The following is a 23,157-nucleotide window of genomic DNA, read 5'->3' as shown; positions in this document are numbered from 1 at the left end:
TGAATATTATTACCGTACTGTAAATCAGAGCTGTTCAAACATTTCCCCATGAGGAAAAACTGTACAAATCTTTCTAAAAATGGTACATACAGGCCAAACAATTTCCACTCACGAATAAGATGCAATATTCATATGTTTAAACACAGTAGATGCCTTGTTAAAATATGCAGAGCCATTACTTATTATTATTACTCTTACTTATTATTCTGTCCACAGTGGGAGGTATGCAGACCTGGACAGAGATCAGAATTTTTAATGCATCCAAATTATAAATTTTTAATTGTTAATCACAAGCACTTCTATGGCCCCAATAGCCAGAAAGACTTAACGACTGCATAAAATGGCAGCAATTTGAGTTCGTAAAATGCTTCCAAAATGTGTCCCTTTTAATGCATTTCCTTTGCACTCAGGAATGCGTGGAATGATTCCACAGCTGCATTCGCACACCTCATCTCTCCTGCTCGTTAGAAGCAGCAGACTCTCACTCACACATCGGTGTTTGTGTCCTACTTCCCTCTTATCCTGACAGTCCTCAAACCTACAGAAAATAATAAGAGCGGTTCCACCCGCAGCGCCTTGCAAAACTACAAAATCAGTACATGGAGAATAAATATATTTTCGATAAACTATTTTTTCAGTGATTGTAACGGAATAGAATTCACAGGGCTTGTAGCAATTTAAATTCAGCATAAGCAAGTACATTTCTCTTTTAATTGAGCAACTGAAAACCTCTCAAGTAAAGTAATTCACCTCATTTTAAAATAAACCCCGCATATAGATAGGACGATTAAACAACCTTGAATAACAGATACACTACTATTATTCATTTAATTTCATCTTCAATTCAAGAATTCCCAGATTGGCATTCTTAAGTGAAGGCAAAAAAAGATAATTGGGATGTTGATGGCAGGAATGTCAACATCAAGAAAATGTTTTTAACAAACAGTTTAACAGTTAATAAATTAGCCCTTGTATTTTTTCCTCCCCCTTCATACCCAAAATTAAGATCGTTGTGGCATCTCCAGAATCTCTATGTTGGTGCTATATGAATAGCTAACATAATAGTTCAGATTTTATTTTTGTGGAAGCACCTTGCTGATTTTTCTATTTATCATTGATGAGACGTGTGGGTCATTAGCATTGCAAACATTAGCCATTAATTACACTTGCTTGCCTCAAGACACCTCTAGGACTTGTATATATGACCTGTATGTATTCAGCACCCAGGACTATCACACAGACACCTGTATGTGACCAAGGCCAGAGTGACAGCAGCTCAAGCTTTTCCTGAGCAACACCATGCATTTCCACGGCAGACATTGTACACTGGGAAACACACTACACACAGAAGCCATGCTATTCCAACTGCAATGCATTTGCAGCATGGAGCTTCATGTGACCACCTGTGACTTCCCTCGGTTAAACATGCTTGTTAATAACATTTGATCCCATTACATCTTGTTAAAATGTGCAATTAAAATAAATGACAAGCCAATGTGAACAGTATGTTTTCCTTGTCAGAGGTAAATGAGTCACTTCCCATGCTCCACAGGGAATACCCACATTTTCTTGAGAAGACTTTGCAATGACTTTTCTTAGCATTTCTGAAGCGCCACTGTTCATATAGCTCCGGTGATGTACGTTATGCTGCACACGCCTTGTTGAAGATGAAAGCCATAACAGTCAGTCGGTGTAGTTAAATCTACATTTGGCAGAAGAGAAGCAAACACACATACACAAATGCATCACATCATAACACATTCTGTGCATTGGATCTTATCAATGTATGTCTTCTTTATGTGTCCAGATTTGATATAGATTTGACTGAAGGTTGAACCCAGTTGAGGACAGACCAGTTGTGAAACTATGTTTATTTTGGGTATTTATCAGCTAACCAAGAGCTGGGGTAATACACAGAAGAAACGCTGTCAGTGATTCCACAGCTATGCAATTGGTGTAGTTATACCATAACACCCAGATCTGTCATATTAATGCCATTACAAGGCCATTTCTTGTACCAAACCCTTATGTTTGACCATTTTAAAAGACAAAAAACAGTTCAGTCTCTGTTCCCACTCGTGTCATAAAGTTACATTTGCGTAGTCAAATTGGTTGCTTCAGTCTGAAAGCAGGTCAGATCCAAACTAAGCTCTACTCTTTCAGGTCAAAGCACAACCGAATATCCAAAAAAGGAAACAACACCCACTGCGTCTTACCACTGAGATGGGGCAAACTGATTAGCATTCAGTAAATTAATGTGAGAGCCACGGGCTTGAATACCCTGCAGTCTGGTGAGATACAGATCCCTCCTCATTACACTTGGCACTGACATGCTGTAGATTTGGTTGGAACTATACACATAAATGACGTCATTGTACATCATTGCACTAGGAATACATCCCTCAATGTGGCACAGCACTCTGGAGCTCCCAAGAACATTTTTTTTCCTCAATGACTTTAAAGTTCTCTGAGTAGGTTTAGATTTTTCTTCAGAATTGTTTTCTTGCAAATGATATGAAAAATATGCATACGCACCAAATAAGTAACAACTTGTTATCTGGGCAGGGCCAATGGCTATTAATCAGATCAAATGCGGTTAATCAGATTAACAGGTTTTTGACAACAGAAAAAAAAAATTATTCTGTGCAAAGAGGGATAATTCCCAATTTACTACTGCCATTTATTAACTATTTATAAAGATATTATAAATTATGTATGAACTGCATTTTCATTTAAAGCGCTATTCACTTTTACACTTATACTTAGTGGTTGTTGAAGATTTGGAAAGGCAAGCTCAAAAGCATAGTAAAGGTCAGGGAGCTACTGTGGGCTGGGCAGCTTGAGCTGTTGATGCCCCTGTGCCAGTGCAAAGCAGCAGAATGTGGAGATTAAGGCCCTTCTCCCTCCCCTCACGTCTCCCGCTCCCCCCTCTGGGGCTCCAGCCGTGGTTCCGCATGTTCGGGGCACCCCTTAATGGCCCTCGTCAGGCAGCGACGGGACACCTGCCTGCAGACACCCAGGGAGCCGCTCTGACCTCCCCCCGGTTTCCCCTTTCCAAAAAAACACACGACGGTTAGTCGCAAATTCAAATGAAAGCATTTCGCATGCGTGAATTACCGGACCGAGGTCGAGGGGCGGCCCCATTAGCATATGTCTCGCAAGTTTTCAGGACAAGTTTTGGCTTGTTGCGCGTTTCGCCCGGCTGAGCCCCGAGCGAACGCGACGCTCGCATATGCTCCGCTGGTGAATACAAATGCGCCGCATTAGGCAACTGTCGGTTCCCCTCACCAAATACTCGGGTCAGAGAAGGCTGTGGACATCCCGTAGAGCACAGGTGCAGGTCGGGCACGCAGGTGCTGCGTGTCTTTGCAAGCAGCGAAAAATTAGGCCGCAATGGCCAATTAAAAGACATGTTTGTGGGAGAGGGTTTGAGTTTGTGTTACTTGCAGAAAATTACTTGCAGAAGAAAGAATATGGAATCCCTCTCGGATTCTTAATCCCCTGACCTCTGTGTACTGTTTATTTCTTCCAAACTGCTGAGGTACTTAATGAAATTCAGCCCAAAAGCACAGCACGCGGGTTTGATCCAATGCCTTGAGTTAAATGTAATACTGTGTATTGGAGGCATGCATCAGTTCAGGCCTGGTCTCTGAAAAGTGTATTAGATATGCAGTCTTTTTGTACAGATGGGACAACAAAAGCCCAGTCTATCTTCAGATGTAGACTGAACTCTCGCCTCTTCAGATTGCACCATAGCTCCCTTGACCCCATTTCAGCATCTCTTCTTTCTTTCTTGCTTTTTTTCTTGCTTTCCTCTGGCTGTCTATTTGTATGATGTTATAGGAACAGGTGTCTTAAGACATGTTATCTGTCTCATGTTACTTTCGTGTAATGATACAAATTGTTTTTTGTTAGGTTAACATTACACTCATTGACTATAAATGGACCTTCTGAGCCTTCTTGATATAGATTTTTTGTATTCTGGTGTCTGATGTTCTCTTTTGTAATGTACGTCACTTTGAATAAGTCTGATAAATAATTGTCATATAATACAATGTAGGCATTGCATACCAACCCCACAACATTGCATCTACAAGTATATATATATTGTTGTACCATTGAACTTAAAGAATGTATCATACCAAAATGTAGCTTAGTTAAAGACCCATGACATTCAAATGTTTAACAGCATTTCAACAGAAAACGGGACCAAATGAAAGGCCATGATGAATACTGAACATAGGCCAAACATGTAGGTCACTTGCACACAATGACACCAAAGAATTCCTCAGTTAAGTCAAACTGCCGAACGTGAAATTATATATCTGTGGATGTGGATATTTCAATGAAATACAGGCATACTTTGCAATACAAAAACCCTGGACTATGTGGGGGCACCGAGTGAGAAAGAGGATTACATAAAGCTTTTATTATAAATAGATATGATGGTGAGCTCTCAAGGCTATGGGTTGGTGGGAGTGAGTGCCTGCTGTCCATCACTCACTCCGATGCATAAAGTTGTTTTTAGCCCTGAGCAAAATCCCAATTGTTTTACAAATAAATGAGAAACAGTGGCAGGAAATGTACTCCATATAACCCCTCTGTACAGTCAACTTACATTTATGTACTGCTGCAGGTATTGTGCAAAACCTTGAATAAAGACAACCAATAATTGGGTCTGTTAGTATAAAATTGGGCACAGTAGAATTTTCAAGATTCAATCAATATTTGTCCTTTGGATTGACTTGCAATTGTTTTGTTTTTTTTTTAGAACAGCTTTTACAGCAGAACAGGCCATAACCAGGATTAAATTAAGCCAGTGCTTACCAAGTATATTTATATGACAAATGTTGAATCCAGAAGTTGAAACGAAGCAAAATCAATAAATTTGTATGCATACGCGATAAGTACAGCTTCTGAACATGCAGTGATTTAAGTAGCATTATCTGGTTTTATATAACCACATAGGAACAAACGTCATGGTGTCAGTAGTTTTACTAGATTTTAGGTTTTATGGAGAAGGATATTCAAACAAATTCACTGTAAATAGATGGATCTGGATATGAAAAGGTTAATGGCTTGTTTTTCTGGGTTCTTTCCTGGTTCCACATTTTTCATCTTTACAGACTTCATAACCATTGTTTAAAAAAAATAAAAATAAAAAATTATATGCCAAAGCGATTACTGTCATAAAAGCACACATATTTCTGCCTGTTTGCACTCAGTCTTAAATCAACATTCTTTTTTTCATTCTAGAATAATTCCATTATTTCTTCTCATTCCAGCAGTTTTTCATTTCTTGTTATTTTTTCTGAGGTACTGCATGATTATCTGAGTGCAAATACCACTATACAAATTATTGAAAGATTGATTGACTACGAAACCAGCATTCCTTCAAGTTTGGTAGAGTGTAATTAGTTTCTTTACCAGATCGTGATAAAGGACTATCAAATGGCAATTTTATATGATCGAGCTATCTACAGTCCTAACAAAAATTATGATATAAGCACACAGATCATAAAGTAAAATCTAAATATTTGGAATACCACAAGCAGATCAGCTTTGTCTCTCACTACATCTATGACGAACATCATTCATGGAATAGCTTGCACGTAAATCTCAATGCAAAATCAATGCAAAATTGTTATTCACCTGGTTGTATGCAGAAAAGAGGGCTATTACAGTCTAGAGTCCTGCACACATATACCTATTGATCTTTGATGGAATCTGCTTGTTTAATTGAAAATGGACTTTTTTCACTTTGCCTCATTTAATGTAGTAAGAATTATCCCAGGATTTGTGGGATCAATCATTTAAGAGGCCATTTTTCATTTTTCAATTTAACAGACTGACAAAGTAAAACAGGATATGAGCAGAAACCATGGGGTGCATTCATGTATGTATGAGAAGAGAGAACTTTATTCTGATTAATAGTCTTGAAATAAAAAAGTTGTTCCTGCTTAATTTGCCGTTCAGGGTTAGGTGTAAAAAGCACGTCACTTGTTTTTTCTCACAAAAAGGTGAGAAGAGTGCACTAAGAGTAAACTTGCAGTCAGCAAAAAAGAAAGTCTGGAAGTAAATGCCTATTCAATAACATGACTGCCTGAACACACGCTGGCCTTCTCTGGCTGTTCTCTGCTCCTTCCTCCCTATTGTTTGAGCTGCTATGCATCCAGATACATAGTGGAGTAGGTTTAATACATCTCCAAGGTCTGTACACTAAACATTCCCACAAAAACAGCAAAAGTGACTTTATTTTGACACCGCATTATTGTGTAGTAGCTTTCGGCTGGCTTCTTCTGCTAACTGCGTTCTCGCCTCCACCACAGAGAGCACTTGTGTGTTCTGAATAGTCAAAGGGCGAAGTCAAAGAGGGGCTAAATAAATAAATTTTAGAAATGAGTTATTTCTGTATATATCTGTAATCTCATCACTGCTACACAGAGTGTAACCCAAAAATAAAACGTGGTTAACTGGCAGCACATCTCAGCGCATTCAAAAAAAGATCAGAGAGCATGTTTTCAATAGCCAACCTCCACAGAGTGGCTGAATTCATTGTGCCGAGGAGAGCTGCACTGAAATACCAATGTTCAACAACAAAGTAAATGTCTTACAGCTAGGAGAGGTCTGCCTCGAACATGTTCACTACAAAAAGAGGTGGGATAGGGACTAAAGAGGATAAATAAAAAATCTGAGATCGACTAGACGGCATAAGTGATGCACAGGGGGCCCAGGTAAGATTTGTTCTGGGAAATTCAAAAGAACCTTTATAGGATTCACTCTGGAAAACGCAGAAGAACCTTTATAGCAAGGCTGCACAACCCTGTTCTGAGAGATCGGTACAGATCGGTACAGCTTCCAGCGATATAGGGACGGAGACCGGTTTTTCTACAGACACTGCAACAGTGATCCCGAGTTGGTGCCCAAGTCAGAGCTTCTGTGGACGAACAAGCCACGCGAAAATCGCTGGCTTAGCGGTTAGCTGGGCATAGCTAACTTCAGTAGCCATTTGTACATGCCATTCCTCTGGTTTCCAGGCCATATTTATCACCACATGCTAAAAGCTGGTTCATATTTTGCTCTATCGGACAAGCTTTTGTTCTCTCCTGCACAACGTGTGCTGGTGAACACACATATGACTAGACACACACACGCAACACTAGACCCATTTCCATATTATTAGCCTTTTAGGGTTTTAGTTAAGAAGTTTCTTGGTTTAATATATTTTATTTTATTAAATCTTATGGTGGGTCTGATTTATTTGGATAAGTGCTTGAGCCTACCACCGCAAAGAACTTACGCATGTTGTTACATCATTAGTTATTGTTTTAATATTTAATATTGAAATTCGTAATCATGATTTAATGATTAACTTTATGAGACTGATTATACTTTTGCACCATTTCATCACCACATGAGGTAATATATATTTATATCGGTGCCTATGTGTGAGAATTGTTTAGACAGACACATTTTAATGATCTCTCCTCACTATTCTACAATTCGTGGAGGTGTTTCCCCCTACAGTGTTTCTACATTTAAAACTGCATTAAATCATGACATTTTCAGGGCGTGATTGCCACATGCAGTAACTGACACTGCGCTAGGACAACAATTTTTTTAAATCAAAGAAGAAAAAAAATGTACCAGACTGAGCAGGGTGTGCTATGATTTCAAATGCTGCTTTCCTTTGCTATCACCACAGCTGGCAGATTACGTCATTTAGATTTTAGTGTTTCGCCTCACGATGTGGCATTAAGCTGCCACACTGGAGCTGCTACGTTTATCTGGAAACCAAATCTCGGGCCACCGCCTTGTCGCTTTACTCCTGTCTAGCCAATATAAACACTATTTGATATTTGATTGTCATGCGCTTGTGTGTGTGTGACAATGTCATTCTTGTAAATAGTGGCAGTGCTTTATGAAGAAATGCTGTTTAAACTGAGGATTATGAACACATGCCCTGTAAAAATGTGCACTGTTAGGATGGTTTTGCACTAATGCAGTCAGTATGTTTATATAACATGATATGCAGTATTACTAGATATCAGCCTAAATGTAGTACCTAGGTGCATTTTTGCTCAATCGTTGTCACCAAAGTAGGGCCCTTAGAATGTATGCATAAGTCTTAATAATTGATTCCCCCAAAAACAAAAAAAAAAAAGATTTAAAAAATTGGACCCAAATATGAAAAAGTGTTTCTCGCTATGAGGGGAGAACAACAGAGAGATGGTAACTGTAAAACTATCTCCAATCGGGACTGACAGCAGTCCATCCATTGGGAATGAACCATCCAGGGGGCGAAGCAGACGATGCAAACATGATTCAATTTACAGGGGGGTCGTTCGCAGCGATGCCCCGGGAGCGTCTGAACACGAGCGAGGCGCCGGCGGAACCTCGGCAAGATGGACGCGCGCGCAGGACCGGAGATGTCTCTCCGGAGATGGATATGCAGCAGTTGATGGAAACGGGATTAATATTCATGAGTGGACATTGAATGACAAAACCCGCAGTCCTTCAAGGCTGTCTGCCACGTGAGCCGATTCGATCCCGAACGGAAAAGCAAATGGAAAATAGCGTGTGAAAATGGGACCCTGCTCTGAGCCCGTTCCTCATTTTAATCACTTCTAAGCGCGGCAGATTATCCGAAATTAAAAAAAGAAAATGCAAAATACATCGTAAAAATAAGGCTTTGCAAATGGGTACTGTATTATGCCACGCTCCTTGCTTATGCCTTTTCAGTGTGATGATTTAACTGTCACCATTTGCATAGCTCTTTCCATTTAAATTGCTTTTACCTGTTAGTATATTCTGTATCTGTCAATCACTCCCAGCCTAGAGATATGACACCCACTACTGTGAAGCCAGAGTCATCAGTGGGAAGGTCCCCTTTTACATCATGTGTATTACAAATGCCTTATATAACCATAATAACATGCGGTAGCTGTAGCACGTTTTGTCAGTAATTTATACATATACATTTCAGTGCAATTTTGAAGTGCATGTAATGGCATAACTAGTGTTGTGATGCTTTATTTTAAGTTCTCCAGTTTTCAGCATTATCTGTTACTTAAAACTACCCTTACTTAAAACTTGAATCATTTTACACTGAACATATTGTAAAGTGAAACTCACACTTGTAATACGTCTTTTCGTATATTTTCCTATTCAGTTTTCCAGTCAGTTTTCTGATTGTACAGCTCAGATTTCACAGCCAACCATGTTGTTTTCACTTTGAATGGCAGTTGTTGCAAAACTGTTCATCTCTGTTTGCTGTATATTTGCAAACTGGATGGTGAAGAAGCTTCAAAAGTCCAAACAGAGCAATTTATTCAGTCAGATAATCGCAACTTCATCTCAAATTCATATATGGTGCTGGTCCATCAATCTACAGTGTTAGGGGCTACACTGCTACTAATTCAAAGTATTTTCATTTTTCACCCCAATTGAGTAAGGTCTCCATTGAGATTTTGCAGGATATGGAATACGTATGGTATGGTATAGATAAGATACATTATTGTTCTGTTACAGTATGCAGTAGAGAATACCAAGTGTGCATTTTAGAATTCTATTGAGAAGTTGCTCCAGAGAATATGGGCAGATAATGAATGTCTTGATGAAAAGATCTCAAAAACATTTGTCTGGCCTTCAGGCTATTCACCAACTAATTATTCCCAGATCAGCAAAATTACATGAAATGACTGTGTGAGAGGTTTAAACCACATATACTGAGACGTATTGTTCTGCACAGTCAATTGCTTCACGTTAATTTAACACTTACAGAGTTTATGAATTGAATATGGATGTAATATACTCTATCAGGGCAAAATGTACCAGATTTAACACTGAAAATGGTCCTCTTCAGGTTTTTTGAAAAGTGTTTTATCACATATGCTGACACTTCCTAATAAAGAAAGGCAATTAATCAGACAAAATGCTACTCGAGCATTTGGTTAACACTTATCAGCATAGTACATGGAATGATTTACACTGTAGCTACATTATTTTGAGATTTCAAGAGAATTGTGTGCAAGCTTACTTATTGTTTATGAACTGATTTACTGTTCTAGATAATCATGTATATAAAATGGACATCATTCCATGGAGATATATTTTTTATTAAACCCCAAAATGAAAATAAATGTAAATGACCAGGTTGGAAAAAAAGTATCAGACTGTCCAAAAAAATGTCAAAGAATGTCCAGAAATGTACTGGATCATTTCACAATTGAGCATTTGCTCCCTTCATCACGTTGCAAATGTAATGCACAGCTCCTTCAACTTCATTATAAATGAAGTTACATACATTTTACACTTGCTATTTCACATTCAGATTTAGCATTTTGTGATTATATTTATACATTGCAAAATATTTTATTACACATTGTATTATATTTGTACAGTTTTGATGATATAGCAGTGCTGTGTGTATGTGTAGCTTGGCAGAACATGACTGCATTGGAAACCCCAGACCGTTTCCCCATTCAATATGCTGAAACATTCAAGTGCATTTTAAGCATGTAAATGACACTCTCGATACCCATTTACGGAACCTCCACAATTGTACAAGTGGTCTAGAACAAAGTGGATTTCCCAAAACTCTGCATTTTCAGGAAGTTTCAGCCATGTGGAGACGCCAGAGACGAGCTCTGTTGGAGACAGGCCATCGCTGCCGGTTTTTCCAAATAAATAATGCCTTCATCCACGACGTACTGGCCACACTCCGGCCCAACCTGTCCCCTCTCAAAATAAACCCTCCAGAAGGCAGGGAACAGCTTGCTTGACCTTCACAATGCAAGGGGGAGAAGGTTTGGACAAAAATCCAATTCATGCAAAATATATTAATGTACCTATTTTGTACGTTAAATCAATGATGATGAGGATGATGATGATTATTATTATTATTATTATTATTATTATTATTATCAAAAAGAAGATTCTTTCATATTCTAATTTTACCATTTGTTTGTACTTCAGCATTGAAGTATGGGCAATGCAAATTTGCTTCAACTGATGACTGAAATAGGTCACAGAATTAGCTTCTTTTCATTTTTGAATAATGGATGGTGACAGCTGCCTGCATCTTTTCTAGCAGAGTGTTTACTTCAGCCGAAGCTCAACTGCGCAACTTATCTTGAGGGTAGCAAACAGACCAAATCTAAACAATGTGAAGCCAAAGATATTTTCACATCTTTTATCACACGTACTGTATTTGATATATCAGAGAGCAATAGGTTAAAATTGGAATTGCAATAGCACTCTTAACTTGGGTAACTGATGATACCCTCCTTAGGACATACAATATTTATTAAGAATAATTGTTAAAATGAGTATATATATAATACAGTAAGTGTATTATTATATGTATTATTCTACCTACTTATTCTTGGTCATGGTCTATAGTGGGAGATGGGGGATCCCAGCATGCATTGGAGATGCATGAATACACCCTGGACAGGCCGCCAATCCATCTCAGGGCATGCACACCATTCGCTCACACGCTCATACCTATACCAATTTAAACTGTCCAATTAAGCTATCCTGCATGTCTTTGGACTGTGGGAGAAAACGCAGACACAGAGAGGACAGGCAAACTCCACACAGAAAGGCCGGGGCTGGAATTCAAAGCCAGGAAGTTCTTGGGAAAAATAATATTGTACTATTGACAAAACTCTAGTCTTGTGAGGTGTACCAGGATATTGTGTGGAACGTTTCTATGATGGTGCTGAACTACTTGTCAAACAATCCAGTTTTTACAAAACAAATTGGGCCTCATTTATCAAATGCACTATGAGCCAAACTAAATTAATTGTTCGTAAATACATTTAGGCAAACAATGCGGAATTTATCAAAGCTTTTGTATGTCAGTTTACTCTAAACTGTTTGTACTGTGTGCAAAAAATACTTGATTGTAAAGCTCGTTTTACGTGTTTGTGCTTTTATTATTCAATTCATTCATCTTTTATTTTGATTTTAAAAGACTAGTAAAATGATTTGAATTAAGTCAATTGAAAATTATATTATAATTGTTCAAATTCAACATTAAAACAGGTGATGATTCATTAGCATAATCCAGATTAATCCAATTCATGCTTAATTGCAATTGAATGTAAATTCCATAAAACAGGTTTGCTTTAAATAGTGCGCAAAATGTCATTGCTTAGGCCTTCCGTGCTATGGCTGACCTCGCTTTATCAGAAGATTTTACACATGGCGCACTTCGGAGAGAACATATCTTCATAACTGGGCCAATTTGTTTGCTGGGGATGACAAAATGTTCATGAGTTGGTTCCGACTGCCCTGGCCAAACATCTCCTTCTGAGTCTGTGCAACACGCTGGATCCAGAACTCAGAATATCCGCACGCCGTCCCTGTGCAATCCCAACACATGCTCAAGTGCTTTCGATCCTCGCCTTCTTGGCGACTGGCACAGAACAGAGAAAACATATCGCTGGCACCCTCTGGGGAAATTCCAAACAGGGACGCCTTTCCTATTATACGGCCGATGCGTTCATCCAGCATAGACAGCTAGGCTACATTCCCCTGTGGCTGGTGTGCTTCATTTTGCTAGGATTTTTCTTCTTTGCCTCCAATTTCATAACAAAACATTTTCGTTTTACCCATTGCATAGTACGCGCAACTTGAGACACACAACGACTATATCTTGCCAGGCTTTAGTCTTCCCCGGCTCTGAGACTCCACTGCTTTCACTACTGAATAAAATATGTTTTTTGGCTCGTATTTCCATTAACAGCACTTCAATCTCCGCTTCAGAAAAGTTTTTTTTTTTTCTTCTTTTTCTGTTCTCAGCCATCTGTTTAAATTGCCTGCAATGGAATTCCAAGCTCCTTATATGGTATTTTCGGGCGTCAATTTATGCAAATCACAAGATCTGTGAACGCGCTATTCATTTACGATTGATTGGTATTTTTTCGCACCCATAGGTCCATTGTCTTGGAAACTGATTTGCAAACAATCATGATTTTCAATAAAAGTTCCTCTGTATAAAATAATGTGACAACAGAACAATGTGAACAACATTTCCAGAGCAGTATCACTGCTTTTTAATCATAGAATAAACAGCACCGTTAGTGATTGCACTGTAAATTTGCACCCTCCTTCCCTGGTTCACCATTTAATTATGCGTCACTGCTTCAAAAGAAATACAACAAAAAATAATCATGTAGAAGAAAACTTTCTGCATTACATTAGTTTCAGTCTCCAAAAAAGAAAGCTTAAAGATATGGATGGCAACATTTTTTTACATTTTTAAACAGCCATGCATGACTTTGGAAGTTTATCATTATTGGTTTCCGTAAAAATATATAAATACTCAAAACAGATATCTATCCGTCCAAAAATTCAATGTTAGCAAATGACAGAGCAGATGACGATACACACACACACACACACACACATGCACGCACACCTCCTCAGCCTCGTTGGTCCACTGTTTGTCCACTATGAACTTTATCCTCCTGGGTATAGGGTCTCCCCAGAAAGAAAGAAAGAAAGAAAGAAACACAGAGCAGGTTTGAAATAAAGGGTAGGGTTTGTCATTTATCAGAGAAGACCTGGATGTTTGATTACTTTTATTTTGCACAGATATGTATCCAACATACCTTTCAGCAAGATGTTTCTATTTTTTTTTTTTTTTTTTTGGGGGGGGGGGATATTTCCCTTGAAAAAGAAACATTGTGTCGCTTGTGACATCATTTGTCTGGGTTTGGACACAACTCTTTTTAGTCAGGGTTTTAAGCAGACAAGTCTGTGGTTCCAGAGCAGACTCCCGAGGTTGCTAAGAGCTGCCCAATATTCCCTTACTTCGTTTGCCCTCCTCTATTATCACTCAATGTGTCAGGTGGTTGAAATGATGGCGGCGAGTATTAGGCCATTATAGAACAATTTTCACAGCACCAGGTCCTTCAGACGCACAGAAATGGACACACCATAAGTCTGAGCGGCACCACTTCCTGTCAGTCTTTAAGTGCACTATTCAGTCCTCCACTTGGTCAAATTTAGCCATTTTTCTTTTATTTCAACTTTTTGAGAAGGCTGAAGGCTTTCAACTGAATGAGCTGCACACAAATAAACTGACTGACTGCGATTTGAGTGTTATGACTATAAGACCCCTTTCAGCTATGGAGCAAACTTTATTTCACATATCTTTACACTGATGTTTACTGTAAGACTATTTTGCTGGCACAGGTGCCAGTCGCAGTCTTCGCTAGAACGTTCAGGAACAATCCGGAAGCTGATCTCTGTGCTAGTAACAAGTGCTTCGCCTGCACAGGCCACCCAGGAGCCCCATCCTTAATTCTCCTTTTAAAATTCTGACAGAAGCGGGGCCTTATGCGAAAGAAATAAATGATACCTATTTCCAAGCGAGAGGAAAGCATAGCTGACATCAATGCTGAACTTCCCAAGGCAAATGAATCAAGCCTCTTGCAAACACTATAGCCAGTAAGCCGTCTGATATTCCTACAAACATCCCCTTCAGTGCTTACAGGTGGTATGAGAGCGAGGGGGATGGATTTGGACTACTGCTACTCCCAATGCTTCAGAGACTGAAACAAAAGTGCCCGCAAACACTTTAACAGAAGCAGTCTACAGCAGGCGCTTATGTAACATTCACACAGGAGTTTGCCATGAGACAGGGCTCTGCACTGTGTGTGTGTGTGTGTGTGTGCATTTGTGTGTGTACATGAGTGTGTGCATGCGTGTGTGTTTCTGTGTGTGCTTGCCTGCATGTCTCTATGTGTTCGTGCATGTACATGTGTAAGTGTGCGTATGTGCACGTGGGAATGTGCATGCATTTGTAAGCGTGTGTGCTTGTGTGTGTTTGTGTCGCAGAGTGTGACGTGATCTGGGACATGCTTTGGGTCATTCCCTGAAAGAAACAGGAAGTCTGGCTTTTTCCCCTTTCTCATGCCCTTCCCAGTCTGCCTTTATATGAAGTGAGGGGAAATAAGATTCATATTGCAGCTATTCTGCTCTTCTGCTTGTCTTGTGTGAAAAGATGCATGAATGCATACACTGGCAATGTAAGCTATCATAATTCTAACAGATGCATGAATTATTGGTTTTCTGCTAGTTTTGTGGAAAACATCATTAAAAAACATTATTATGCCAAAATGACATTCAAATTAAAATAATCTGAATTCATCAATGAAGTAAGCAGACTTTTCTAAGCTCTAGTGACTTGAGTCTCGGTTCCAGTGATCAATGAAACTTGCCAATATTCACTGCGTCATTAGTGACGCAGCCATACGTCCCCCCGCCTGTGTTTTCTCTCAGTTCCCAAGAAACCGACCTTTCCCTTTTCTCCACATCTCCGCAAGCATCCGCTACAGCTCACAGGGTCATATTGGGATCCAAATAACAGGGAGCCACCCACGCCAGTGTTGTTATGTTTAGCTGAGGTCCGGAGTGATGAATGAAAGAATTGTGTGTGTGTGTGTGTGTGTGTGTGTGTGTGTGTGTGTGTGTGTGTGTGCGTGCGTGTGCGCGTGCGCGTGTGTGTGTGTGAGTGTGCGTGTGTTTTGCGGAGTATGTTTATGTTAGCTTTTCATATGTACTCTGCACTAATGTGAAGAGGCAGAGACTGTGGACAATGATTCAATAGTAATTCAAATCAAAATGAACCTGCTGGTGAGACGTGCAGTGTAGCATGTCAAGCCATATAAAAATCCCCCCATGTGGTGGGGGGTTGAAGCCAATTTCTGTGCTGTTCTCTATCTCATACCCTCTCTGCTTCCCTCTATCTGAATAAAGAATGATTACAAAAGGAGGATGGACTATCTTCTCTCCTTTAAAAAAAACATGTTTCTGCTAAACAGTGTTAACCAGTCACTTTACAATACATGTTGAACTATTAAATATTTCAGAATAAACTAAACAGATTTTTTTGTTAAAATATGTCATAAATTGACTTCATTTACAAAAATTAGCAAAAGATGTCTTCATAGTTATTTTCCCACAAAACGCATCAGGATACATAAAAAAGGAAAATAATCAAAGTTCCTTTAACTGTCGCTAATGTGCAATGACACATTAGCAGACATTCAATGCTATTCTTACTAAGCATGGTACTCTCTTGTAACACTCACGCATGATTATGCATGACTCAACATGAAATGAGTAAAGATGGGCAATTGAGGATACAACGAGGTGTGCAATAATCAAGTAAAAATAAACGCGTTAATTTAAACAAATGATGATCATTTAATGTTATAAATGAAGTCTGCGTTGTTACAGAGGTGTAAAGCACACAATAACAGAAAATGCATATAGTCATTTTTCCCCTTTTCTCCTCAGTTTGGATTGCACTGATGTATCCACTTATTTGCTGTAACCCCCATGGCTAATTTCGGGCATGTGATGTCAAACACACTGATTCTTTGAATACCGCAGCTCAAAGTTGCCGGCCGACTGAATTGATCCCTCCCAGGCCAATGCCAATTATGCGTCGCCCTGCGTTGCTGCCAGCCACAGCCATCAGTGGCAGCATCTAGAATTGATAGACGCTGGCGTTCATCTGCACGCTGGAACAATTCCCAAACAGGATGTGCTGCGTGGCCCATCATTTTTACTGCACAGCGAAATGCGCAGTATAAAATTAAGCCTGATAGAGCACTTTTAATTCGAACAGAGCAAGTCCCTATGGCACTCTGTTCGAATGGATTTAACACTGAACACCGAAAGGAAAGTTTTCCTGTGTGTATCTTTTCTACTCTAGTTTGGGTTGTACTTTCAAATTAGCTCTAAGTAAAAAATAAAAACTAGAAATACCGCCTCACGGTTGTGTGCCTCCGCCAACCGGTAGCCAGTTTGGATATAAAATGTCATCACTTCATCATTTTATCCTATTAGACATTTGTGTGAAACTTTGTCATAATTAGTGTATGAATTCTTGAGTTATGGCCAAAAACGTGGTTTGTGAGGTCACAGTGACCTTGACCTTTGACCACCAAAATCTAATCAGTTCAACCTTGAGTCCAAGTAGACATGTGTGCCAAATGTGAAGAAATTCCCTCAAGGCAAAAACGTGTTTTGTATTCGCTCAAGGCAAAAATGTGTTTTGTGAGGTCACAGTGACCTTGACATTTGACCACCAAAATCTAATCAGTTCATCCTTGAGTCCAATTGGACATTTGTGCCAAATTTTAAGAAATTCCCTCTGGGCGTTCCTGAGATATCGCGTTCACGAGAATCGGGACGGGCAGACGGACAGAAGGACGGACGGACGGACGGAAAGACAGACAACCCAAAAACATAAACATAAAAACTCACTGTCGGTAAAAAGCCATTCAGCAGAGTTACAGTATTCAAGGGGGCCATATTTTATGCAGATTATACCAGTACTGTACTTTATATTCAGAAAAACCTTGGACAGGGTCTTCCTGCTAACTCTGTTTATGATTCAAGGGACTCATAATGCAAGCAGTAGGTGAAAAAAAACAGCCATAAAGAATAGCTGTGGATTTACAAGCCCCATAAACACATAGAATAGACAAAGCTGTAGATTACACATGCCAAGAAGAGTTCCGTCTTAATTTTATAGTATTTAACCTTTTACGATTACTAGTGAGTGCATGGAAAGTGCAGAACACTGCGTTTCGGTTTGTGTATTTTTTCATTAGTGAAGACTCTTTTAAATTGTCTGAAACTTCAGCCTGAAATTTGAATTAGCACAAGACTTGTGACAACATTTGCTTACACAGATCCACAATGGCTTCCTGTTCTGATGACAAAAGTGGCTTCACTATTCAAACAGAACACTCAGTAAAAGTCACAATCAAGTATAATTCAAGATCTGAACAGCAGTATTGGATGGAAATAAAACCAAAAACATGCACTTATCTGTAGTAGATAAGATTCACTGTATATAGAATACCAGTTAGCAATCAGGTGTGAGTGGCTATTAATGCTATCATAAAGTATCGCTTTATTTTGTAAAAATCTGTTTTGTTTTCTTCACTTTTTTCCCCAATTTGGAATTCCCAACTGAATTAATCAAATCATCAACCATACCTGTTACTGCAGACTCTATCATGAATGCAGGATCACACATGCCGTTCTACGAAACAAGTCACTGCTACTCCCTGCCACCGGCCACCAAGTAGAGCTTCCACAGACAGATGGAGCGAGCTGATCATCGGCAGCCAACAGACCAGCTGGGGTCAAAGCCACGGTATGGATGATCGATAAGACATGGTCAGGCCAGCCACGTAAATGCCTCCATCATTGGGAGAGGCTGCTGCAGATTGTGTGTCATTCTGCAAGGCTACCAGCCAGAGTACGGCTGACACAATCTGAATTTGATACCAGGCCATGGCGCCAATCCAGTGCCCTAACATGATGAGCCACCAAGCAACCCCCAGATATTTCCCATTTGCTGTTTTCACATTTACATGTCATTGGATCTTCTGTATTCATAACCGAGTAGGTCCAAAGGATTCAGTTTAAATTGTTCCTTGGATACATCCTGTGGGTTCTCATGAATGTTCATTACTCTGATTCAAATCACTATCATGTATAGAATCTTTGTATCTGCCAGTCAACCCAAATCAAAAATTAATTCCAGGCCTGTCTGGTTATGAATATTTATGAGTGTGGAGATTAAAAGCTGCATACTGTAGTAGCTCCTTTGCACGGACAGGGAAGAATTCAAACTGTTGTATAATGTTTAGAAATAGTCTTTCTTAATGTTTTCCAAACAGGAAGCCAACTTCCAAAATAAAAACATAAATCAGTATTTGAGGACAGGAAACAACCCTTTTAGAGCAACATCCCCAACTGTTCAGGTTGCTCAGTCTCTATTTCCTGTGGTCTCAATGGCACTTTTGTGAATATTTCAAAGGGAGTAAAGTTGATTACAGCTGGAACATTTGTCCCATTACAGATTATTGGACTTATTTAAAATGGCACAGCAGTCATTTCTTTTTCAAAAAGATTAGTAAAGCAGTCAATAAAACAAAGAAAATCACATTCCTGTCAAATATTGAGTCATAAAGTCTTGAAATGCACACATACACATAAACACATACCCAGTACTGTACTACCTCATACTGCTATGGTGTAATCCTCCCATAGTGGAGTTGCTCAATGCTTCCCTCTTCCTGCCTCGTACTTTCAAATTTCAACAGAGCTGCTTTAAGGAAATGCCATTCAACATTTTCCCTGTCTCTGTTGATCTATCAATTGATCTCCTGTGTGAAAATACCACAGCTGAGACACCTGTCTCTTTTCAGAGCCACGGCCATTTTGGTTCTTGTATCGTTATTAACTTTGGTGCTGTAAGATCTTATGATCGATGGGGAACAGACATTTGCCCACTCGTGCGTCATTAGGTGAACATGAAGTACCCTTTCACTGTCTTGTATAGCCTACCTCTGTACTTCATTAATGGCTATGGTTATATAGTTCATTTCAATGGCTGAAATTACACAACTAGCTTTTTGGGGTGTTGTTTCATTTGCTAACCTATAAAACAAGCTTGCCTTTTTGGATAAGTATATGACAGATGGAAAAGGAAGCAGCATTTCATTTTATTTTAAAGAGAACAGGAGACTATTGAGCTTTTTGAGAACTAGGGTAGGGAATTGGATTCATAATCTTTTTTTAAAAATGACTTAATGGGCCTTGCTTTTCAACAGTCTCAGCCATCCACTCCAGGTTTTTATTCTTTCATTCATTCATTCATTTTTTAGATATCCTGGCTGCTGGAGTACAACAGTGCAAAGGCTTCCACATCGTCAAAGCAACTCTGAACAATACTCTGTAAAAAGTATTAAGAATGTTCAAATTTTACAAATCCAAGTTGCCTCCACTTTCATAAAATACTTTAGAGCCAATGCAAGCAGTCTAATGCAGCTACAGCAGTAACAGCAGAAAAAATTCCTCACAATAGGGTAGACCGCATTATAACGGTTCAAAATATAATTTGGGGACGTTTTCTATCAAAATGCATGACAATAAACTGCGGCATACTGTAGCAATTGTGGGACATTTTAAAAGGCACAATAGAGACATGCAGTCACACATACATTAGCTTACTCAACCCAAACCTTCACCACAAAAAAAAAAAAAAAAACGAAAGGACTGTTGATCTTGCAGATCTGTTTCATAAAGCACGTTTGTTTCACACCTAAAGTACGTTCAAATAGCAGCGCAACACAAGTGTAGGTTATGCTACTGTACACCCGTGGAAGGTGTTCAGACAGTCTCCCGTTTATGAACTGTGCCCAAACAAACGAACGATTTGACTCGTATTTTTTATTTTTAATGCAACACTTCATAAAAACAATTTCAATCAAAATGTAAACGTTACACAAAACAGAAATGCATTCAGCAAGACGTCGCAGTAACGCGTGTGTCAAGGGGATCGCTGTTCGAAAGCTGTCGCTCAATAAGAACATCAAACACGATACATTTATACGATACATGTCGTATGTTGTCACCTCGGAACAAAGTGGGTTGTCTTGGACACAATTGATTATAGGATTTCTGGCTTACATTGCTGATTTACGATCCTTGAAGGAGCAATGCACAATTTAATTTCGAATACCATTCACGAAAATCCTCAACAACGACATTGCTAGGTATCACAGCCCCGTCCCTGACCTTGCTTTTGGAGGAACCCAGTCAAAACCCAAATTTTCTCAGAGGCGAGAAGTGGTCCAAGGACGTACAAATTCGATCCCATTTCAGCTCCCTAGTCTGGTCATTCAGCATGAAGCAGACACGCTGAATGTTTAGAAAATGATTCCAACTTAAAAATGCAGAACAATTGCGAATTAGGAAATTGCTATAACATGAGTATGCGTTAATTGGCTGGGATTGCGGCGCTTTGAAGTCCCGGTCCGTGTTGTATAGGGGAGGGTCGCGAGAGTCGAATGCAGGCTACAAATAGTTCAAGTTCGAAAATACAAAAGCTGAATTGCGCTTTGCTTTCGCTTGAACATAACAGTGGAAGCTGCGCTTCGGTAGACACTGAATTTCCGTGTTGGTCTGATGACAAAACTAGAACAGAGCAGTAATCACCTTCAGCTGATACATTTTCGATGCTGTGTGTTAACAAATACCAGTTAAAAACAAATACCACACAATACCAGCGTATACATTGCGAACCTCATTGTAAATCCGCGAAATGCGCACTGCTATGTTAACCACCTTATTCCACCCTGACACATCAGACTATATTGTACACACCTTTCTCGTGGCATTTATGAGCTAGTTAAAGTGCCTTTTCGGAGAAAGAAAACCCATTAAAATTGAACGTAAATTCGCCATTTATAATTATTCACACCATTTAATTCCTTCACAATTCAGCTGAAACGATGCATTCCAACAGATTGTTCAAAGAATAGAGTGTCGGTGTGTGCATACGTATATTGTCCGCATAGTCGTCCTACCTGTTAACATGCAGTATAATAGAGTTCCTAACAAACATAAATCTGAATCACTTCTTGAGTATTTTCTCAGTTAAAAATATCGATCTACTTTACCTCTTCCTTTAGTCTCTTTTGCCATCCCGTTCTGTTTGTGTTTATTTGAAATATGCCTTAAGTCTATTCATGCGTGTCTTCTCAGCGAAGTCGGTCGTCTTTAGTCCCGATTCCTGCGCCCCTCTCCCCTCACCCCCCTTTTCCCTGTCCTCGCGTCTGCACCTTAAGGGTCAGCTACCGCCGGCAAGTTGGCGCGCGACTGAGCTTGTTTTTTGGCAGAGCTGTAGCCAAATACGTGATAGGAGATGCCTAGGATGTGCCGCTGCTGGCACTGAACTGGAAATGCACTCTATACATTAGTACCTCCGTGGGCTCACCTGCCCTCCCCTCTGGTGTTGTCTACATAGGATCCGCTTTTTTCCAGCTCTAGTGTTCGACTGCCTCCAGTGGTGTTCACGGGGGAGGGGGGCATAGGGGTAGTGCTGGGATTCCCCTTATCTTTCTCCTTTTGCTTAGTCTGAGATACAAGGAAATGATTTTGGATTTTATTGTGATCACTGTTATAGAATGTATGGATTTAAAAGTCTTCCATCCAAAGGAGCACTGATCATCACACAATAAAAAATAATTCAATGCCTCTACTCAAAAAATGAAGGCAACAATAGCATTGAGGTTTATCAGTAATTTCTGCTTTGGATATTATTAAGAGTTTTTTTTATTTATTTTAATTCTACTCAAATCTTTTGCAAATTGTCACTTCAATATTTTTGTATAAATGACCTTTTCCAAAAAAAAAATCATTCAGGGGATTTCTCCGTTTTTATTTATATTTGGTCAACTTTGTAAATCCAAACAACAGACCTTGCATTTCAGTACATATCCATCTAATGAACTCTAATTAGGAACAGGCAGGAATTGCACTCGGATCTACCTTGGTGAGAGGCAGTTGCACTGACCACTGAACTTAAGGTGAATTTATCAAGGCTTCACCTCAGTTCCTGCTTTGATACCTTGAGGAGTAGCGTAGCAATCCACTCAGTATGCTGGCTAGATGCTCTGCTAATGGTGAATTCATCTTTTTTTAGCCGTGGGTCAGCACAGCTGCGTCTCACCCAGCAGAAATGAGTTCAGTTCCTGCCTACTTCCGGCCAAGTTCATTAGTTAGAGGAACGTTGTCACAAACACAAGATGTTTAGCAGTGTGTCATGGACCACCAAAGTTGACTAAAAAAAGGTGAAATCATCTAAATGATAGCTTTTGTTCTTGATTCCATAGACAAGAGTAATTTATTCAAAAATATTGAAGCAACAATTTAAAAAAGATAGAAAGTAGAAATGAAAAAAATGTCACTTGATGATTCAACTTGAGTCTAAGGATTAGTTATCTTAATATCCCAATGAATATTGAACATGAATATTTAAGTGGGTTCAATGTAATTAAGCTTAGAGGAAAGCTCTGGAGGAAACCCACACTGGTTGTCCTTAAACTAGCTATGTTAGTCTGACTTGGCTATAGCATAATACCCCAAGTAGACATTACTCAAACATCTCAAAGCAAATTGTTCTCTTAATTTATTGTGTAGAGGCAGCAAATTGTTTTTTAGAGTGCAATTCTACTTGAAATTCACACATATATGGTAGAAAAAAGAAAGCAATATATGTTTTCAGGACTTTTGTTACAGTTGTTCTACTACAGTAAATTGATTTAG

At 39.3% G+C, this 23,157-nt stretch overlaps 1 protein-coding gene across 4 annotated transcripts in view; it reads right to left on the bottom strand.

Moving 5' to 3' along the window:
• The window catches only part of LOC118235890 (membrane-associated phosphatidylinositol transfer protein 3-like), a 109,229-nt gene extending 87,348 nt beyond the window's left edge, over positions 1 to 21,881 (bottom strand). For 3 of the 4 annotated variants that reach the window (XR_004766935.1, XR_004766937.1, XM_035433758.1), the window contains exon 1: positions 21,510 to 21,880. Coding sequence is in view for 1 of the 4 variants with exons in the window: in XM_035433758.1 (XP_035289649.1) it covers positions 21,510 to 21,534 (25 nt within the window). In the remaining 3 variants the exon portion in view is untranslated. Of the gene's footprint in view, positions 1 to 21,509 lie in introns of all 4 variants that reach the window. The other variant, XR_004766936.1, reaches the window with a different exon arrangement.
• Between the last annotated feature and the right edge of the window lie 1,276 nt (positions 21,882 to 23,157).

The sequence above is a fragment of the Anguilla anguilla genome, chromosome 9, assembly GCF_013347855.1.
Source record: "Anguilla anguilla isolate fAngAng1 chromosome 9, fAngAng1.pri, whole genome shotgun sequence".
Taxonomy (NCBI): domain Eukaryota; kingdom Metazoa; phylum Chordata; class Actinopteri; order Anguilliformes; family Anguillidae; genus Anguilla; species Anguilla anguilla.
The sequence above is the reverse complement of the archived record's forward strand: the minus strand, read 5'-3'. Positions and strand labels throughout refer to the sequence as shown.